Raw genomic sequence first — 21,470 nt, forward strand, 5'->3', positions numbered from 1 at the left:
TATGATGTGTTCAGGAGGACATTTAGAATGTGTTCAGGAGGACATTTAGAATGTGTTCAGGGGGGCATTTAGGATGTGTTCAGGTGGACATTTAGGATGTGTTCAGGAGGGCATTTAGGATGTGTTCAGGAGGACATTTCGGATGCATTCAGGAGGACATTTCGGGTGCATTCAGGAGGACATTTAGTATTTTTTCAGGTGGACATTTAGGATGTGTTCAGGAGGAAATTTAGGATGTGTTCAGGAGGGCATTTAGGATGTGTTCAGGAAGACATTTAGGATATGTTCAGGGGGCCATTTTGGATCCATTCAGGAGGACATTTCGGGTGCATTCAGGAGGACATTTAGGATGTGTTCAGGTGGACATTTAGGATGTGTTCAGGAGGATATTAAGTATGTGTTCAGGAGGACATTTAGGATGCAATCAGGAGGACATTTAGGATGTGTTCATGAGAACATTTAGGATGCATTCAGGAGGACATGTATGATGTGTTAAGTGGGACATTTAGGATGTGTTCAGGAGGGCATTAGGATGTGTTCAGGAGGGCATTTAGGATGCATTCAGGAGGGCATTTAGGATTTGTTCAGGGGGACATTTGGGATATGTTCAGGAGGACATTTAGGATGTATTCAGTGGACATTTATCTTGCGTTCAGGAGGACATTTGGGATGTGTTCAGGAGGTCATTTAGGATGTGTTCAGGAGGACATGTATGATGTGTTCAGGGGGACATTTAGGATGTTTTCCGGAGGCCATTAAGGATGCATTCAGGAGGACATTTAGGGTCTGTTCAGGAGTAAATTTAGGATGTGTTCAGTAGGACATTTAGAAATTGTTCATGAGGACATTTAGGATGTGTTCAGGAGAACATTAAGGATTAGTTCAGGAGGACATTTATGATGTGTTCAGGAGGACATTTAGGATGTGTTCAGGGGGACATTTAGTATGCGTTCAGGAGGACATTTAGGATGTGTTCAGGAGGACATTTAGGATGTGTTCAGGAGGGCATTTATGATGTGTTCAGGAGGACATTTAGAATGTGTTCAGGAGGACATTTAGAATGTGTTCAGGGGGGCATTTAGGATGTGTTCAGGTGGACATTTAGGATGTGTTCAGGAGGGCATTTAGGATGTGTTCAGGAGGACATTTCGGATGCATTCAGGAGGACATTTCGGGTGCATTCAGGAGGACATTTAGTATTTTTTCAGGTGGACATTTAGGATGTGTTCAGGAGGAAATTTAGGATGTGTTCAGGAGGGCATTTAGGATGTGTTCAGGAAGACATTTAGGATATGTTCAGGGGGCCATTTTGGATCCATTCAGGAGGACATTTCGGGTGCATTCAGGAGGACATTTAGGATGTGTTCAGGTGGACATTTAGGATGTGTTCAGGAGGATATTAAGTATGTGTTCAGGAGGACATTTAGGATGCAATCAGGAGGACATTTAGGATGTGTTCATGAGAACATTTAGGATGCATTCAGGAGGACATGTATGATGTGTTAAGTGGGACATTTAGGATGTGTTCAGGAGGGCATTAGGATGTGTTCAGGAGGGCATTTAGGATGCATTCAGGAGGGCATTTAGGATTTGTTCAGGGGGACATTTGGGATATGTTCAGGAGGACATTTAGGATGTATTCAGTGGACATTTATCTTGCGTTCAGGAGGACATTTGGGATGTGTTCAGGAGGTCATTTAGGATGTGTTCAGGAGGACATGTATGATGTGTTCAGGGGGACATTTAGGATGTTTTCCGGAGGCCATTAAGGATGCATTCAGGAGGACATTTAGGGTCTGTTCAGGAGTAAATTTAGGATGTGTTCAGTAGGACATTTAGAAATTGTTCATGAGGACATTTAGGATGTGTTCAGGAGAACATTAAGGATTAGTTCAGGAGGACATTTATGATGTGTTCAGGAGGACATTTAGGATGTGTTCAGGGGGACATTTGGGATATGTTCAGGAGGACATGTATGATGTGTTCAGGGGGACATTTAGGATGTTTTCCGGAGGCCATTAAGGATGCATTCAGGAGGACATTTAGGATGTGTTCAGGAGTACATTTAGGATGTGTTCAGTAGGACATTTAGAAATTGTTCATGAGGACATTTAGGATGTGTTCAGGAGAACATTAAGGAAGAGTTCAGGAGGACATTTAGGATGTGTTCAGGAGGACATTTGGGATGTGTTCAGGGGGACATTTGGGATATGTTCAGGAGGACATGTATGATGTGTTCAGGGGGACATTTAGGATGTTTTCCGGAGGCCATTAAGGATGCATTCAGGAGGACATTTAGGATGTGTTCAGGAGTACATTTAGGATGTGTTCAGTAGGACATTTAGAAATTGTTCATGAGGACATTTAGGATGTGTTCAGGAGAACATTAAGGAAGAGTTCAGGAGGACATTTAGGATGTGTTCAGGAGGACATTTGGGATGTGTTCAGGAGAACATTAAGGAAGAGTTCAGGAGTACATTTAGGATGTGTTCAGGAGTAAATGTAGGATGTGTTCAGGAGGCCATTTGGGATGCATTCAGAAGGACATTTAGGATGTGTTCAGGAGTACATTTAGGATGTATTCAGGAGGACATTTGGGATGTGTTCAGGAGGACATTTAGGATGTGTTCAGGAGTACATTTAGGATGTGTTCAGGAGGACATTTGGGATGCATTCAGGAGTACATTTAGGATGTGTTCAGGAGGACATTTGGGATGTGTTCAGGAGGACATTTAGGATGTGTTCAGGAGTACATTTAGGATGCATTCAGGAGGACATTTAGGATGTGTTCAGGAGTACATTTAGGATGTGTTCAGGAGGACATTTGGGATGCGTACAGGCCGGGAATGATAAAATTGATGTCTGCTTCATTAAAACATTTTCCTTAAAGGTGTGTGTGTGTCTGTGTGTGTGGTTGATTGGACAGTGTATTGTAGTCTCCTCTACAGTGAGTGGACTTGACAGTGCCATATCCTGACAGTGGTCTTCTACAGGCAGCAGGGCTCAGATAAAGCTGTTTTACAGACTCAGCTCCAGGCAGGGGGAGGGCCACATTAGATTTTGGCACAGGATAATAGCCACCTCTCTGGCCTTGGAACTGGCAATATTCTCCATGTCTCTCCATGTTTCCATCAATCTGTTGATAATGATAGATTTAAAAAATCCAATGAACCAGCATATCTCTATCTCTCCCCCCCTCTCTCTCTCCTCCTCTCTCTGTCAATCTTTCCACCAAGTTGGCAAGTTGTTTCTATCTTCTCTAAATGTACCAGCCAGTCTGTCTACTTCCTCCTTCCTCAGTAGTGTACACTAAGATATTCAGACTGAGTGGTCTGGAGAAGCACTGGAGAATGGAGACAAGATATTCAGAGACAGGGGTCTGGAGAAACACTGGAGAATGGAGACATAAGATATTCAGAGACAGGGGTCTGGAGAAACACTGGAGAATGGAGACATAAGACACTCCGAGACAGGGGTCTGGAGAAACACTGGAGAATGGAGACATAAGACATTCAGAGACAGGGGTCTGGAGAAACACTGGAGAATGGAGACATAATATATTCAGAGACAGGGATCTGGAGAAACACTGGAGAATGGAGACATAAGACATTCAGAGACAGGGGTCTGGAGAACCACTGGAGAATGGAGACATAAGACATTCAGAGACAGGACAGGGGTCTGGAGAACCACTGGAGAATGGAGACATAAGACATTCAGAGACAGGACAGGGGTCTGGAAAAACACTGGAGAATGGAGACATAAGACATCCAGAGACAGGACAGGGGTCTGGAGAAACACTGGAGAATGGAGACCAGTGGCATGTATTCATGGATGCCAAAGGAAGCCATGCTTCCTAAAACAATTGACCCCCCTCCCCCAATTTAAAATAAATAAATAACATGTATTAATTTTTCGTCTGTGTTTCATAATTTTCCTTCAATTCATAAGAGGCTGAATGTATCTCACAGGAGAATCCGAGCGAGCCAAACAGCCCCCCTCTGTGTCTCTGCGTGTTGGCCATCCATCTGATGTTGTCTGGTCCAAACCAGTATGAAATTGTTGTCGCCCGTAGCATTGAAAGCAAGGGAAGCCAGCAAGCATCTGGACTCCCTTGACAAAAAAATGTATAAAATAATTACCAATCAGAGTTGAGCTAAACTGAGCGAGCTAAACTGTGAATGGTCCTGGCGCACCAAAAAAAAAATGTAAAGGGAAACCAGCTTGGATTTGGCGTCTCTCCTATCAAATCCCATTGAGAGCATACGTCATTGACAGAACAATTTGAATTGTTTCATCTCCTTGTGTTGTTGTCCTCTGGTGGCTAGCTAGCCAGCTAATTCAAATTGGCCCTTTCCTAAATTAGCTACGGATAGAGATATGGATATGGACTTGAGCTTTTACTTAATTCTCCGTACTGGCCAATGATTATAACGATAATTCTGATCCAACCATTAATTAATACATTGTTGTGCCCCTGGCCTGAGAGGATGGAAGTTCAATATGTAGCTAGATGTAGAAGGCTAATGTTAACTAGCTAACGTTGCCCATGAATGGAAGTTAGGCTATTGAGCAAGCATTTTAGCCAGGTAACCTAGGACATGAAGGAGAGGAGGATGGAATTGGCGTTTCTCTGCAAGTAGGGTGATTCAACATGTTTTTCTACTTGCACGAACGCGCACAGACACACACACTCAGACGTACACAGAAACCATGGACAGTCAAATCATATTTAGCTTAAGTTGATTGGACTAAATTGTTTTTGTTATCTTTTTGTTGTCACTGTATTAGACTAAGCCGAGGTGATTTGATGATGTTGAAATGTTGAAGTTGAAATGGTGCTGGAATAGTGGAGGCAGCTCCTGTTTTATTTATTTTTAAAATACATTTTATCCCCTTTTCTCCGCAATTTTCGTGGTATCCAATCGCTAGTAATTACTATCTTGTCTCATCGCTACAACTCCCGTACGGGCTCGGGAGAGACGAAGGTCGAAAGCCATGCGTCCTCCGAAGCACAACCCAACCAAGCCGCACTGCTTCTTAACACAGCGCGCCTCCAAGCCAGCCACACCAATGTGTCGGAGGAAACACCGTGCACCCGCCCCCCTCGGTTAGCGCGCACTGCGCCCGGCCCGCCACAGGAGTCGCTGGAGCGGATGAGACAAGGATATCCCTACCGGCCAAACCCTCCCTAACCCGGACGACGCTGAGCCAATTGTGCGTCGCCCCACGGACCTCCCGGTCCCAGAGACTCTGGTGGCGCAGCTAGCACTGCGATGCAGTGCTCTAGACCACTGCGCCACCCGGGAGGCCAGCTCCTGTTTTCTTTGTGACTTGTGGTAACTCTGTGTGGTTCTAAATCAATAGTTGTTTAGTGGTCTGAAAATGTCAGAAACATTAACTTGCTTGACCATGCTGTATGTCAGCTTTGTGGACTTCACTGGACAGAGGTTGCTAACCGGTTTTGTGATAAAACAGGTGTGGTTGAATTTATTCTGCCACTGTGTCTCCTTATTGTCTCCTTTAGGCCTATATATATCACGGTAGCGGGGGGGGGGGGGGGGGGGCTTGGCTTCCCCAGTGATTTTACCCATGCACCGCTACTGCTGGAGACATAAGATATTCAGAGACAGGGGTCTGGAGAAAGACTGGAGATATAAGATATTCAGAGACAGGGGTCTGGAGAAAGACTGGAGACATAAGATATTCAGAGACAGGGGTCTGGAGAAAGACTGGAGACATAAGCTATTCAGAGACAGGGGTCTGGAGAAAGACTGGAGACATAAGCAGGCTGAATAATGAATGATGCCTGTGGTCCAATTCTTGCTGTTTGTTATGAATGTTGAACATACATTTCTCCAAAGCCCCTTGGCGACTGTAATTTGGCGATAGTTGAATTGGATTGGGTGGATCAGGCCTGGTGGTGCTATAGGTGTGGCTTTGACATGCGGGTGACAACTTGGCTCACCCTCTTGCAAACCTCCACTCAAGGGAGGAAGGGAGAGAGATGGGGGGGGGGGGGGTGGCAGGGAGAGAGGGTGAGAAAATGAGAGAGAGGGAAGAGAGAGAGGAGAGGGTGGAGAGGTACCTCAACCATGTCCCCCCTGTTAAGATTACTGACTAATTTGTTTCTCTAAAGCAGTCTGTCCCCTAGCTAGATGTTGTTGCGTCCTCCTTGTTTTCGTCTGAAAATCAAGAGAGCGTGAGGTGACACACACACACACACACACACACACACACACACACACACACACACACACACACACACACACACACACACACACACACACACACACACACACACACACTTACAAAACGGGGAGAAAAGATGCTTACCATATTGTCCTCCACACCTCTTCCTCTCCTCCCCTTAACAGGTTCTGCTTGTCTTAAAGCAGACAGTGAGTTGGTCGCTACTTGCTCCGTTTCAGCTTCAATCCCCCTGCTTTATTTTGATATTACACATGGTTGTGTGCCATTAAAAATGAAGTGAGTGCTGCTCCAACAATGGATGTTTGACAGGTGCCCACTTTGCATTTGATAATGATGCTCTCACATGTCAGATTTCATATTTCCACATCGTTCTCAGAATTTCTTATTTACGCTGCTAGCTGCCTGACAGCCTGTTATACGCATCTCAACAGAGACGACAGAGTCCTATGCCGTGTCCCAAATGGCACCCTATTTAGTGTACTACTTTTGACCAGCACCTATCAACAATGGTGCACTGTATAAGGAATAAGGTGCCATTTGGGACGAATCCCTGGATGAGATGCAATGTTTATGAATTTATTCAGATTTTGATTTCACTCAGATTGTGATTACTTGTTTTTATCTAGCTAGGGCTGACAACGGCCCAGTATTAGAATACAGAGCACCATTGTGTAACTCTACAATTCTCTGTAATTGTGAAAGAACTCATAGGCATTCTCGACACAAGTAAACATCACATTAATCATTTGGATTGTTGTCTGTGGCTTGCCGTAGACAGAGAGGAAAAGTAGAATACCTGTGGTCATTATGGTCACATGTACAGTAGGATATATTCATTCAGGTCTAGTTCAATAGAATGTACCACAGATGTATGAATATAAATGCAATGCCATGGCAATTTCACAGGTCATATGGACAGCTAATACAATAGGACATATGAGGGAAAAAAGTGTGAGTGAGGAAGGAAAACGGATGTTGACTTAAACATGGTTAGGGCCTGTACCTGGTACCATGTACCATGTAGAGAGATATCTGATAGAGAGGAGATGTGAGCAGACAGAGATGAGTGACTGCAGAAACTTCTGCTCTCTCTCTCTCTCTCTCTCTCTCTCCTCTCTATCCCTTCTTTCCCTCTCTCTCTCCCTTATCGTTCTTTCTCCCCTCTTGCTCTCTCTCTCTCATTATCTCTCTCTCTTTCTTCTCTTTCTCTCTCCCCTCTTTCTATCTCTCTCTCGTTTTCTCTCTGTCTTCTCTCTCCCTTCTGCCTCGCTCTCTCTTCTCTCTCCCTTCTCTTTCTCTCGCCCCTCTTTATTTATCTCTCTCTCTCTCTGTACCTTCCTGGAGTGACTCAAAGTGAATGCGAGATAGATCGTTACCATGGTGAAGAGGATAAAGGACTATCTTTTTGGCTGAGGTGAGAGATAGCGTCTAACTTCAAGAAAGGGGAATCAGGACAATTTAGTAAAGTGGTGCGAAAAGGAGAGAATATCAGATTTGCGATTTAAGTATAATAAACAATCCCATTGGAAAGTAAACCTGCATGATATGCCCTTGCAGACTTCCACACACTGCCTAATTTTACTTACTAGCCCATCCAAACAGCGTTCATGTTGTAATGGGTCATTTCTAGCAGTAATAATACCCAATCTTTATCCCATTTATACCCTCTATGTCAGAGGTTGTTACTAATATTTCTGAGGTCACAAAGTCAAATTGATTCATTCATGATATTTAAGATAGCTTGATGGTCCATGTAAATAGTAGGCTATGTCATTTTCTATTTTAGGACTTGGGGGTATCAGAAACAAATGTGTAAAACATAATTTGATGAATCGGGCATTATTTCCATTATCTCAAATCAGGTAGGCTAATACCAAATGTGAATGCAGTATATTCTTTTGAGTCATTTAAATGCATCAGAAAGGGATTAGAGGGTCCAGAAAAACATCAGGGATGATGACAATCTCTTTGTATGATCTTTTGTGAGAATCAATTCATTTCCCAGAGTGATTCTGTGCAAATGCATCACTCTCCCTTCTAACTAGTCCTGCTCAGCTTGGGTGTGTTGTAGATGGAAACACGTACGTGTTCCTGAGAGTCTTATCTTTCAGGGATGGGTTATAGTCGCTAATAGCTCCAACCGTTCAGAAGGTAGGCGTATTATATTTTTTAAATCAAATCAAATCTGATTTTATTTGTCACATGCGCCGAATGCAACAGGTGAAGAGCTTACTTACTTACGCATAGCTAATAAACTGCGAGTGGCAGCAGTGTAAAAACAAAGGGGGGCGAGTGTCAATGTAAATAGTTTGGGTGGCTATTTGATTAATTGTTCAGCAGTTTTGGGGTAGAAGCTGTAAAGGAGCCTCTTGGACCAAGACTTGGCGCTCCGGTACCGCTTGCCGTGCTGTAGCAGAGAGAACAGTCTATGACTTGGGTGACTGGAGTCTTTGACAATTTTTGGGGGCCTTTTGGGCCAGTTATCAAACGTTACCCACGGAACCACGGTTCTACAAATTAAGCACGCATGCACCATGCACACACGCACACATAGACACACACACACTTTGCTTTAGCAGCCAGGCGGGAGACAGACAGTTTAGCGGCGAGCCCTCATTTGTCACACTGTCCCTGTCACCTGAAGCGTACCCCAGGATGGGAGGTGGCGAGGGGGAGGAGAGGAGGGAGAAATTGGATTTGGGTGAGGGATTGTGTCGGAGCGGCGGAGTCATCCCATGGGGGATGGATGTGACATGAGGTGTGTTTGACGACGAACCTGTGGTGTGTTTGTGTGTGTGTGTGTGTAACATTGGCATCCTATTATCTCCTCTCATCCCTTACCTCTCCCTCTCTGTCTTTCTGAGGCACTAATGGTTTTGTTATTGGGTTCTAGTTTGTTTGGTTACTGGGAATGCTGTTACACCCTCTTCCCTCAGTGTTAAACAATCTGCCCAGCATCGTTGTACACTAAACAAGGAGAGTTCCTCAAGGGTTTCATTGGGAAGGTTGATGGTACTATGTGGAACCATACAAACCCATTTAACCCTTTGAGCCCTTCAATGGTTCTTTGCAATTCAAAAAAGGGTTCTTTCTTCTCTATTAATTATTCAAATGTAGGGGCAGCGGCTCATTCAAATATGTTGGGGTGTGGTTTTTGTACAGTTCTTTTTGTGCAACCATGACTGATAGTGTCGTTCCAGTTGATCTAATCTGTTGTGTGACGCTATTACGTGTTATATTTGACTATAGCCATTGATGGTGTCTTGTGGAAGACTCACGTATGGCCTTGAGAACGGTTGACTAAGCCAGAAGTTCTCAGTTCTCTCATGATGGACCCCCAGTCGTTCCAGAGCTAGCACACTTGATTCAGAATAAATCAAATTGCCTGCTCTGAAGACCTCTATATCGGTCCTCTAATACTGGACTAGTAAAGGCCCGGTGGACTACTTTCGGGATATTTTTTTAACTAAATGTATTGGAGTGTTTACCAGCATTTGTAACTTGAGTCTGATAATTACCTGTACAAAACAGTTTATCTGATAATACTTGTGGAATATAAAAATACTTGCTTGATATTTGTTTTCCAGTTTCTTGAAATACTTTGCAAATGCAACTTATTTCTATGTGAAAACTGAAACGGTCGATTCATTCCTTTTCCATTTAAGTAGACGCTCTTATCCACAGCAACTTACAGCAGTGAGTGCATACAGGTATATACTTCTCCCCTGTGGGAATCAAACCCACAACCTTAGCATTGCAAGAACAATGCTCTACCAACTGAGCCACATCCTCACAACACATCATCACAAACCACTTGATGTCTCAATGTTCTCAATTACTGTATTGTGCATTGTTTTTCTTCATGGTGCCTAGGTACAGTACAGTAATGCGCATTTACATTAAGTGGTGTGTAAGGATGTTAAATGAATACTGCACAAAAAGTGGTTGTTTTCATGTTATTTGAGCAAAACAAATATTTAATTTGTATAGTGTCTTTGTCCATATCTTTGCACCTTTTGATGTAAATTATTGAGGACTGGGTTTTGTTGTTTCTGGATTGCATTCGAATGACAATGGCAGAGAAAGGGACAGGGCAACAACTCTTACAATTCCAGCTATTGAATCCTGCAAGATATGGTTCTTAACTATATAACTTTTTTTTGCCAAGGTAGAGATGCTGAAGCTTTTTGGGGCCCGTGCTAAAGACGTCTATATATCTGTCCGCTAATACTAGTAAAAGGCCCAGTGCACTATTTTTGTGATATTATTATTATTATATATATTTGTAAATCATTTATTTTCCTATTAATTTTTGTTAAAAAAAATACTTCCCGTGGCTATGTTCTTTATAGAACCATTCTCCACAAAGGTTTTATGAAGAACCATCAAAAAATCCTTCAATATAGCTCCAAAAAGGGTTGTAACCATAGCAGACTGCTTTTTGGGTGCTAAATATAGCTTTTTTTTATGGTTCATTATAGAACCTTAGTAATCTGTTATTTATACCACTATACAGGTTCCATTTAGAACCTTATGAGCATGGGTCAATATAGAACCTTCAAAAAAAGGTTCCATACTGTATAGCCTCAAAAAGGGTTCTGCTGTGGTTACAAGTCAAATAACCCTTATTTGGCACTATATAGAACCATTTGTTTTTAGTGTGTAGAGGAAACAGCTGCCTGTGTTCAAATACTATTTGAATTCATTTGAAATCCTTGAGCCCAACACATAGTCATTTCCCTGTCTTTATACCCCATCTTCATTTTTGTCTCAAGGTTGATTGACCATTAGAGTGGTGGTGTGGTGGTTTTGCTCTGACTGCAAAATCCTGTAAGGCTGTCTAACCGTGTCTCCAAATGGGTCCAGGAGGATCTCTTCAGTCTGAAGAGCCTTTGAGGTTTTGAGACTGTTTATGTATTGTCAAGGTCTTGTCACCTTCAAATACATGTGGTGGATGAGCATGGACTTCGAAACACATGAATATATACTGGTTGGTGGGAATCTGGGACTGTGCCTGAGAGCTCTTGATCCAAGGCCCTTGGTATAAGCAGCAACAAACATAACCCATGTTGTGTTAATAGTCTGTTTATTTTCAAGTAGAATTGATAGCTGACTTACTTTACTTTGATTTTATAACATAGCAAATGTTCATATCTCAACAATATATTTATGTATCACTCTTCTCGCTCTCTCTCCTCTCCCACTACTCTCCTCCCTCTTTCTTCTCCTTCTCTCCTCTTCCCCTTGCTCTCATCTACATCCCTCTCTCCTCTCCTCCCCCTGCTCTCCTCCCCCTACTCTCCCCTCCTTCCCATCTCCCTCTTTCCTCTCCCCCCGCTCTCCTCCCCATCACCCTCTCTCCTCTCCTCCCCCCTACTCTCCTCCATTTCCCATCCCCCTCTCTCCTCTCCCCCGCTCTCCTCCCCATCACCCTCTCTCCTCCCCTTTACTCTCCTCCATTTCCCATCCCCCTCTCTCCTCACCTCCCCTTGCTGTCCTGCCATCTCTTCCCCCTCTCCGTTCCTCCTCCCAGATGCGACCATCCTGAGTTATGACGGCAGTAAGTTCATGAAGATCCAGTTGCCGGTGGTGATGCACACAGAAGCGGAAGACGTGTCGCTACGGTTCCGTTCTCAACGGGCATATGGCGTGCTGATGGCCACAACGTCACGTGACAGTGCCGACACGTTGCGCCTGGAGCTGGAGACCGGCCGCGTCCGCCTGACGGTCAACCTAGGTAACGCCACACGGTGTAGCCGCACGCCACACAGTCACAACAAAACTCACATGGTGCACATAGCCTACGATATGACCACAACAGACACATAGCTGAAGATGACTCACATAGGTTCATGACTCAGATAGGTTCATGACTCACATAGGTTCATGACTCACATAGGTTCCTGACTCACATAGGTTCATGACTCACATAGGTTCATGACTCACAAACTTGATATAACATTTAGCAACCTCGTCATCCTGAAAACAGACAAACATTTTCTCTATCTTACATCTATGTTACACTCACTCTCTATCATCTTAGCTATGGATATGCTGATGATATATATGATATGCTGTATATTATGTTGAATAGAAGGGGATGGTATAGAACCCTTCAGTGGCCAGAGTCTGCGGCTCTCCGCTCACTGCCAAATGAGCACGCTGTCGTTTTTGCCCAGCAGGGAATGCTCTCTGTCCTACCCCACCTCTACCCCACCCTACCCTACCCCACCCCCACCCCTACCCCCAAGTGACTGTGCAGTGAGAGCATACATTGTTAGTATGTCTATGCGATCCTGGTGGGAATTTAACCTATGACCTTGGCGTTGCTATAGCCAAGACCATTAGCCAAATATAAGCCATACTTCCCATTAGCACCAAAAGCCAAATATACTGTCAGCCCCATACCTGTTATTATCCATATTGGCTGGCTCTGGCCACTGTTTTATATGGAACCTAATTACTGGTACCTTCTCTGCCCCGTTGAGGTCCCCTCTGACTATACTTACTTTACTTAGAGTTTTTAGCTCCTGGTGGAGAAAAGCCCTCAGCATTCTACACTCACAGGTCTGAGGTCTGTGCTCTGTAACAGTGGTAAGGGTGGTGTCTAATATCTAGTAGTGTCCTTCCCATATAAATAAATAGACCTGACCAAAATGGCTGCCATTATCAGCACATTCTAGAGCTACACAGGTCTTTGACATCACCCACTCTATTGTATTACATGTCTCTATGGTCCCTCTACTGTCTCAGTAGTCTTATAAACATCACTGACAAATCAAATCAAAGTGTATTTGTCATGTGGACAGTGCCAAAGCTAATTAATAGAATGCTAATCAATAGACAATAAGTAGATGAATACAAATAAAAAGTGCACAACAATCGGTAAAAAAGACAGGGTCATAAAAATAGTTAAAGAAGAGAACAATGTCAGACTGTTGAACCTTCCCCAGAGCTCATTTACATTCTAGTCATTCAGCAGACAGTCTTATCCAGAGCGACTTGCATGAGCAATAACGGTTAAGTGCATTGCTCAAGGGCACATCGGCAGTAGTTTCACCCTAGTCAGCTTGGGGATACGAACCAGTGACGTTTTGGTTACTGGCCCAACGCTCTTCACAAGCTGGGCTACCTGCCTAGGACAAGGCTCCAGTCGGCTGTTTATGTGAGGCTGAGCGTAGCTCATAGAGTGATGAAAGTGCAAAAACAAACAATCGACAGATATAACTTCTGATATTAATATTTATTGCTGTATAATACTCTTTGCCTTTTGTCTCTGTGCCCAGTTCTCAGCGTGCTATAGATAGTGTGTGTGTGTGTGTGCGTGTGTGTGTGTGTGTGTCTATTTGCTCTTCTCATGGAGCAACGGAGAGAATCCGCCTCTGGAAATGTTAGATATCTCCCAACCTGGGCATGGCTGTGGGAAATGATAGCCATCTTTTTCTCCTTTCCGCCGGTTAAACATAAATGGGCTCTCTAAACAGAGGCGTTTAGCGGTGCATGCAAAGGAGAGGGCATGGGATTGGCAGAACTTTCTGTCTGTCTGTCGACCACAGGGAAGCCTTTTGCCGTGACACCCAGGGCGACAGCGCCTCACACTGACAGGGGGCTGACAACCCACATCACCACGGTTACAGGGCTGACAACCCACATTGCCTCGGTTACCATAGATGTCTTCTGAAATCTGATCTGATGATGACAGCCAAGATGTTTTTGTTTACATTTTCTTTTTTGATTTCTTTTGGACATATTTTAATACTTTCTTTGCTTGGTTTCACTTGCCCTTAGATCGCTAGGTCTCCCTCCTCCCTCTGTCTTCTTTCTCTCCCCTCTCCTCCCTCACTTCCCCCTTTCATTGAAAAGCAGAGCATTTCCTGTGCGGGCTGGCTGGCGTTGGTCTTTGGCTGTTTGCGACCACTTTTCTGCTGTGGTTGACGACACACGACTGGCAGGGCCACATGGGTAGAATGTCTGGGTCTGGATCCGGTCAGCTCTCTCTTCTCACAGCACAACACCGACTCACTGTATATAGTCAGAGAAAGAGAGAGGCTGGATAGCAGCAACAATATGTAGTTGTTTAGAAATAGTAGCAGTATTAGTATACTAGTAGTAGTAGCTAGTACAAGTATTAGTTGTAGGTCCATGTAGTAGTTCTAGTAGTAGTAGTAGTAGTAGTAGTAGTAGTAGTAGTAGAAGTTGTAGGTCCACATAATAATCATAATTATAATAATAATAATAGTAGTAGTAGTTGTTGTAGGTCCACATACTATTAATAATAGTAGTAGTAGTAGTAGTAGTAGTAGTAGTAGTAGTAGTAGTAGTAGTAGTAGTAGTAGTAGTTGTAGGTCCACATAATAATCATAATTATAATAATAATAGTAGTAGTAGTAGTAGTTGTAGGTCCACATAATAATCATAATTATAATAATAATAATAGTAGTAGTAGTTGTTGTAGGTCCACATACTATTAATAATAGTAGTAGTAGTAGTAGTAGTAGTTGCTGTAGGTCCACATAATAATAATAATAATACTAATAATAATAATAATAATAATAATAATAATATAATGGTAATAATAATAATAATAATAATAAATACAATAATAATAATAATAATAATAGTAGTAGTATTAGTAGTTGCTGTAGGTCCACATAATAATAATAATAATAATAATAATAATAATAATAATAATAATAATAATAATAATAATAATAATAATAATAATAGTAGTAGTATTAGTAGTAGTTGTAGGTCCACATAATATTAATAATAATAGTAGTAGTAGTAGTAGTAGTAGTAGTAGTAGTAGTAGTAGTAGTAGTAGTAGTAGTAGTAGTTGTAGGTCCACATAATAATCATAATTATAATAATAATAATAGTAGTAGTAGTTGTTGTAGGTCCACATACTATTAATAATAGTAGTAGTAGTAGTAGTAGTAGTAGTAGTATTAGTAGTTGCTGTAGGTCCACATAATAATAATAATAATAATAATAATAGTAGTAGTAGTAGTAGTAGTATTAGTAGTTGTAGTTGCTGTAGGTCCACATAATAATAATAATAATAATAATAGTAGTAGTAGTAGTAGTAGTAGTATTAGTAGTTGTAGTTGCTGTAGGTCCACATAATAATAATAATAATAATAATAATAATAATAATAATAATAATAATAGTAGTAGTAGTAGTAGTAGTAGTATTAGTAGTAGTTGTAGGTCCACATAATATTAATAATAATAGTAGTAGTAGTAGTAGTAGTAGTAGTAGTTGTAGTAGTAGTAGTAGTAGTTGCTGTTGTAGGTCCATATAATAATAATAATAGTAGTAGTAGTAGGTGTAGTAGTTTCTGTAGGTCCACATAATAATAATAATAATAATAATAATAATAATAATAATAATAATAATAGTATTTGTTGTAGGTCAACATAATAATAATAATAGTAGTAGTAGTAGTAGTAGTAGTAGTAGTAGTAGTAGTTGTTGTAGGTCAACATAATAATAATAATAATAATAGTAGTAGTAGTAGTTGTAGTAGTAGTAGTTGGTAAAATTTGAAATCATTACAAGTAATAGCTTTCTAGTAGCGGTGAAGGTGTTCTGTGAGAAAAGCCTCTGTCACCAATGGCATCATGCCTGACATTCAGTATGAATCCTTTGAATTGGTTAATTAAGAAAGGCTACTGGACAGTGGTCAAATTGAGGCATGGTGTCTTTGAATGTCCTATCCTACATCTAAGATGTTAGACCACCCATCATCGCTACCAAGTGGCCCAGCTCGACCATGACCATGTTCCGATGCTCTCTTGTTGCAGATCTCGTAGGTAAAAATATAACCAACTCCTCTGTCAAGGAGACCATTTTATTTGGGACTTTTACCAGGACATTTTTAATTAAAAGGTTAATAATGTTTTGTTACTTTTCTGTAGAAATACATTTTTAATCTACAAATCATTAAAACTATATATTCAAACTTTGATTGAGTGATATAGGTGGGTCAGTCAAGGCCTTCTGGTTCAGCACACACAATATAGCACTGTGAAAAGCCCTTTACTGACATAAACAACTATATAACTAACTCATTTGATTGGCACTGTAAAGTAGTAGTTGCCATGGTCTTCCTACCACACCCCAGCAACTTTTACCTGAGCCAGGTGTGGAGGAGGAGAGGGCCGTGGTAGAGAGCATCATGGTGTGGTCCGTGGGTCCGTGTGTCGTCCCCAGAGGGGTGGGATGTTTTAATATTGTCTGCAGCTGTCACAGTGAAGGATTTGACATCTCATCTGTTCTCCCCCATCTAGACTGTATCAAGATTAACTGTACTACCAGTAAGTAAAGACTGCTCATATTTAATACTCTACCTCCTTTGTTAATACTATTTTACTGTTACTCTTGTATCTGTATTCACAATGTTGTTTATACATGAATGTAGATCCCTCTTTACACAAACTACACCTATATAGGCCTTTTTTATTTTTTACATTTTATTTAACCTTAATTTAACTTAAAAAGGGTTTATGAAGGTTTTATTAAGCCTTACATTTTGTTGTTTGTTTAAAGTGTGACCTGCATGTATGTGATCTAAATGTGTGTGCCAGAAAGTAGACTATTTAGGTACAAGCTATATAGATGTCATATGTTTTACATTATGATTTCAGACCAGTTTGACAAAGATGTGCAATATTTCTTCTTCTTCCCCCAACAGCTAATGGTAAAAAAATCAGAATTCAAAAAAAATCACATTACCATTATGATTCCAATCAATTTCCTATACCTTGGATATACATTTTATGTATGATATAGACCAGTAATGACCAGTGCATCGCATACAGAGATAATGGATTGTGAGATATTGGATTGTGCATTATAGTATGTTCTGGGCCTCAGTCAGGCAGTGTGAATCTGCATCTGCTGCCCTTCAGAATACTGACTGCTGGAGAAGGGGAGGGAGAAGGCAGGGGATGCATGGAGGGATAGAGGAAGAAGAGGGAGGGGGAAGGCAGAGGATGCATGGAGGACTAGAGGAAGGAGAGGGAGGGAGAAGGCAGAGGATGCATGGAGGGATAGAGGAAGGAGAGGGAGGGAGAAGGCAGAGGATGCATGGAGGACTAGAGGAAGGAGAGGGAGGGAGAAGGCAGAGGATGCATGGAGGACTAGAGGAAGGAGAGGGAGGGAGAAGGCAGAGGATGCATGGAGGACTAGAGGAAGGAGAAGGAGGGAGAAGGCAGAGGATGCATGGAGGGATTGAGGAAGGAGAGGGAGGGAGAAGGCAGAGGATGCACGGAGGACTAGAGGAAGGAGAGGGAGGGGGAAGGCAGAGGATGCATGGAGGACTAGAGGAAGGACAGGGAGGGGGAAGGCAGAGGATGCATGGAGGGATAGAGGAAGGAGAGGGAGGGAGAAGGCAGAGGATGCATGGAGGGATAGAGGAAGGAGAGGGAGGGAAAAGGCAGAGGATGCATGGAGGGGTAGAGGAAGGAGAGGGAGGGAGAAGGAAGAGGATGCATGGAGGACTAGAGGAAGAAGAGGGAGGGGGAAGGCAGAGGATGCTTGGAGGGATAGAGGAAGGAGAGGGAGGGAGAAGGCAGAGGATGCATGGAGGACTAGAGGAAGGAGAGGGAGGTGGAAGGCAGAGGATGCATGGAGGGATAGAGGAAGGAGAGGGAGGGAGAAGGAAGAGGATGCATGGAGGACTAGAGGAAGGAGAGGGAGGCGGAAGGCAGAGGATGCATGGAGGGATAGAGGAAGGAGAGGGAGGGAGAAGGCAGAGGATGCATGGAGGACTAGAGGAAGGAGAGGGAGGTGGAAGGCAGAGGATGCATGGAGGGATAGAGGAAGGAGAGGGAGGGAGAAGGCAGAGGATGCATGGAGGACTAGAGGAAGGAGAGGGAGGGAGAAGGCAGAGGATGCATGGAGGGATTGAGGAAGGAGAGGGAGGGAGAAGGCAGAGGATGCATGGAGGACTAGAGGAAGGAGAGGGAGGGAGAAGGCAGAGGATGCATGGAGGGATAGAGGAAGGAGAGGGAGGGAGAAGGCAGAGGATGCATGGAGGACTAGAGGAAGGAGAGGGAGGGGGAAGGCAGAGGATGCATAGAGGGGTAGAGGAAGGAGAGGGAGGGAGAAGGAAGAGGATGCATGGAGGACTAGAGGAAGAAGAGGGAGGGGGAAGGCAGAGGATGCATGGAGGGATAGAGGAAGGAGAGGGAGGGAGAAGGCAGAGGATGCATGGAGGACTAGAGGAAGGAGAGGGAGGTGGAAGGCAGAGGATGCATGGAGGGATAGAGGAAGAAGAGGGAGGGAGAAGGCAGAGGATGCATGGAGGGACAGAGGAAGGAGAGGGAGGGGGAAGACAGAGGATGCATGGAGGGGTAGAGGAAGGAGAGGGAGGGAGAAGGCAGATGATGCATGGAGGGATAGAGGAAGGAGAGGGAGGGAGAAGGCAGAGGATGCATGGAGGGATAGAGGAAGGAGAGGGAGGGAAAAGGCAGAGGATGCATGGAGGACTAGAGGAAGAAGAGGGAGGGGGAAGGCAGAGGATGCATGGAGGGATAGAGGAAGGAGAGGGAGGGAGAAGGCAGAGGATGCATGGAGGACTAGAGGAAGGAGAGGGAGGTGGAAGGCAGAGGATGCATGGAGGGATAGAGGAAGGAGAGGGAGGGAGAAGGCAGAGGATGCATGGAGGACTAGAGGAAGAAGAGGGAGGGAGAAGGCAGAGGATGCATGGAGGGATAGAGGAAGGATAGGGAGGGAGAAGGCAGAGGATGCATGGAGGACTAGAGGAAGGAGAGGGAGGGAGAAGGCAGGGGATGCATGGAGGGATAGAGGAAGAAGAGGGAGGGAGAAGGCAGAGGATGCATGGAGGGATAGAGGAAGGAGAGGGAGGGAGAAGGCAGAGGATGCATGGAGGACTAGAGGAAGGAGAGGGAGGGGGAAGGCAGAGGATGCATGGAGGGATAGAGGAAGGAGAGGGAGGGAGAAGGCAGAGGATGCATGGAGGACTAGAGGAAGGAGAAGGAGGGAGAAGGCAGAGGATGCATGGAGGACTAGAGGAAGGAGAGGGAGGGAGAAGGCAGAGGATGCATGGAGGACTAGAGGAAGGAGAGGGAGGTGGAAGGCAGAGGATGCATGGAGGGATAGAGGAAGGAGAGGGAGGGAGAAGGCAGAGGATGCATGGAGGACTAGAGGAAGGAGAGGGAGGGAGAAGGCAGAGGATGCATGGAGGGATAGAGGAAGAAGAGGGAGGGTGAAGGCAGAGGATGCATGGAGGGATAGAGGAAGGAGAGGGAGGGAGAAGGCAGAGGATGCATGGAGGACTAGAGGAAAGAGAGGGAGGGAGAAGGCAGAGGATGCATGGAGGACTAGAGGAAGGAGAGGGAGGTGGAAGGCAGAGGATGCATGGAGGACTAGAGGAAGAAGAGGGAGGGAGAAGGCAGAGGATGCATGGAGGACTAGAGGAAGGAGAGGGAGGGAGAAGGCAGAGGATGCATGGAGGACTAGAGGAAGGAGAAGGAGGGAGAAGGCAGAGGATGCATGGAGGGATTGAGGAAGGAGAGGGAGGGAGAAGGCAGAGGATGCATGGAGGACTAGAGGAAGGAGAGGGAGGGAGAAGGCAGAGGATGCATGGAGGGATAGAGGAAGGAGAGGGAGGGAGAAGGCAGATGATGCATGGAGGACTAGAGGAAGGAGAGGGAGGGAGAAGGCAGAGGATGCATGGAGGGATAGAGGAAGGAGAGGGAGGGGGAAGGCAGATGATGCATGGAGGACTAGAGGATGGAGAGGGAGGTGGAAGGCAGAGGATGCATGGAGGGATAGAGGAAGGAGAGGGAGGCGGAAGGCAGAGGATGCATGGAGGACTAGAGGAAGGAGAGGGAGGGAGAAGGCAGAGGATGCATGGAGGGATAGAGGAAGGAGAAGGAGGGAGAAGGCAGAGGATGCATGGAGGGATAGATGAAGGAGAGGGAGGGAGAAGGCAGAGGATGCATGGAGGGATAGAGGAAGGAGAGGGAGGGAGAAGGCAGAGGATGCATGGAGGGATAGAGGAAGGAGAAGGAGGTGGAAGGCAGAGGATGCATGGAGGACTAGAGGAAGGAGAGGGAGGGAGAAGGCAGAGGATGCATGGAGGGATAGAGGAAGGAGAGGGAGGGAGAAGGCAGAGGATGCATGGAGGGATAGAGGAAGGAGAGGGAGGGAGAAGGCAGAGGATGCATGGAGGGATAGAGGAAGGAGAGGGAGGCGGAAGGCAGAGGATGCATGGAGGACTAGAGGAAGGAGAGGGAGGGAGAAGGCAGAGGATGCATGGAGGGATAGAGGAAGGAGAGGGAGGGAGAAGGCAGAGGATGCATGGAGGGATAGAGGAAGGAGAAGGAGGTGGAAGGCAGAGGATGCATGGAGGGATAGAGGAAGGAGAGGGAGGGGGAAGGAAGAGGATGCATGGAGGACTAGAGGAAGGAGAGGGAGGCGGAAGGCAGAGGATGCATGGAGGACTAGAGGAAGGAGAGGGAGGGGGAAGGAAGAGGATGCATGGAGGACTAGAGGAAGGAGAAGGAGGGAGAAGGCAGAGGATGCATGGAGGGATTGAGGAAGGAGAGGGATGGAGAAGGCAGAGGATGCATGGATGGATAGAGGAAGAAGAGGGAGGGAGAAGGCAGAGGATGCATGGAGGACTAGAGGAAGGAGAGTGAGGGAGATGGCAGAGGATGCATGGATGGATAGAGGAAGGAGAGGGAGGGAGAAGGCAGAGGATGCATGGAGGACTAGAGGAAGGAGAGGGAGGGAGAAGGCAGAGGATGCATGGAGGGATAGAGGAAGGAGAGGGAGGGAGAAGACAGAGGATGCATGGAGGGATAGAGGAAGGAGAGGGAGGGAGAAGACAGAGGATGCATGGAGGGATAGAGGAAGGAGAGGGAGGGAGAAGGCAGAGGATGCATGGAGGGACAGAGGAAGGAGAGGGAGGGAGAAGGCAGAGGATGCATGGAGGGATAGAGGAAGGAGAGGGAGGGAGAAGGCAGAGGATGCATGGAGGACTAGAGGAAGGAGAGGGAGGGAGGGGTTGGTATTAATGAGGAGCCCCCAACATGGCAGTCAACAGTGATTTTTCACACTCTGTTGTCTCTAATTACCAGCCTTGATGACGCTCCTAAATTCAAACAGACTGATATAAAACGCATGCTTGGAAACAGAGGTATTTTAGCCACGGATGATTTTCCCCGTTCTCTTGTTTTCCATTTATTTTTTATTTTTTTGGCCTTTCTCTCCGTTCGTCATTCTC

At 44.8% G+C, this 21,470-nt stretch overlaps 1 protein-coding gene across 11 annotated transcripts in view; it reads left to right on the forward strand.

The window, feature by feature from the left end:
• Nucleotides 1-21,470, forward strand: part of LOC129828755 (neurexin-1a-like) — a 311,088-nt gene that overhangs the window by 267,592 nt on the left and 22,026 nt on the right. For 10 of the 11 annotated variants that reach the window (XM_055889939.1, XM_055889944.1, XM_055889938.1 and 7 more), the window contains 2 exons: nt 11,744-11,947; nt 16,504-16,530. In XM_055889939.1, coding sequence (XP_055745914.1) covers nt 11,744-11,947; nt 16,504-16,530 — 231 coding nt within the window. The remainder of the gene's footprint in view (nt 1-11,743; nt 11,948-16,503; nt 16,531-21,470) is intronic. The other variant, XM_055889943.1, reaches the window with a different exon arrangement.

Source organism: Salvelinus fontinalis, chromosome 30 (genome assembly GCF_029448725.1).
Source record: "Salvelinus fontinalis isolate EN_2023a chromosome 30, ASM2944872v1, whole genome shotgun sequence".
In the NCBI taxonomy this organism is placed as follows: domain Eukaryota; kingdom Metazoa; phylum Chordata; class Actinopteri; order Salmoniformes; family Salmonidae; genus Salvelinus; species Salvelinus fontinalis.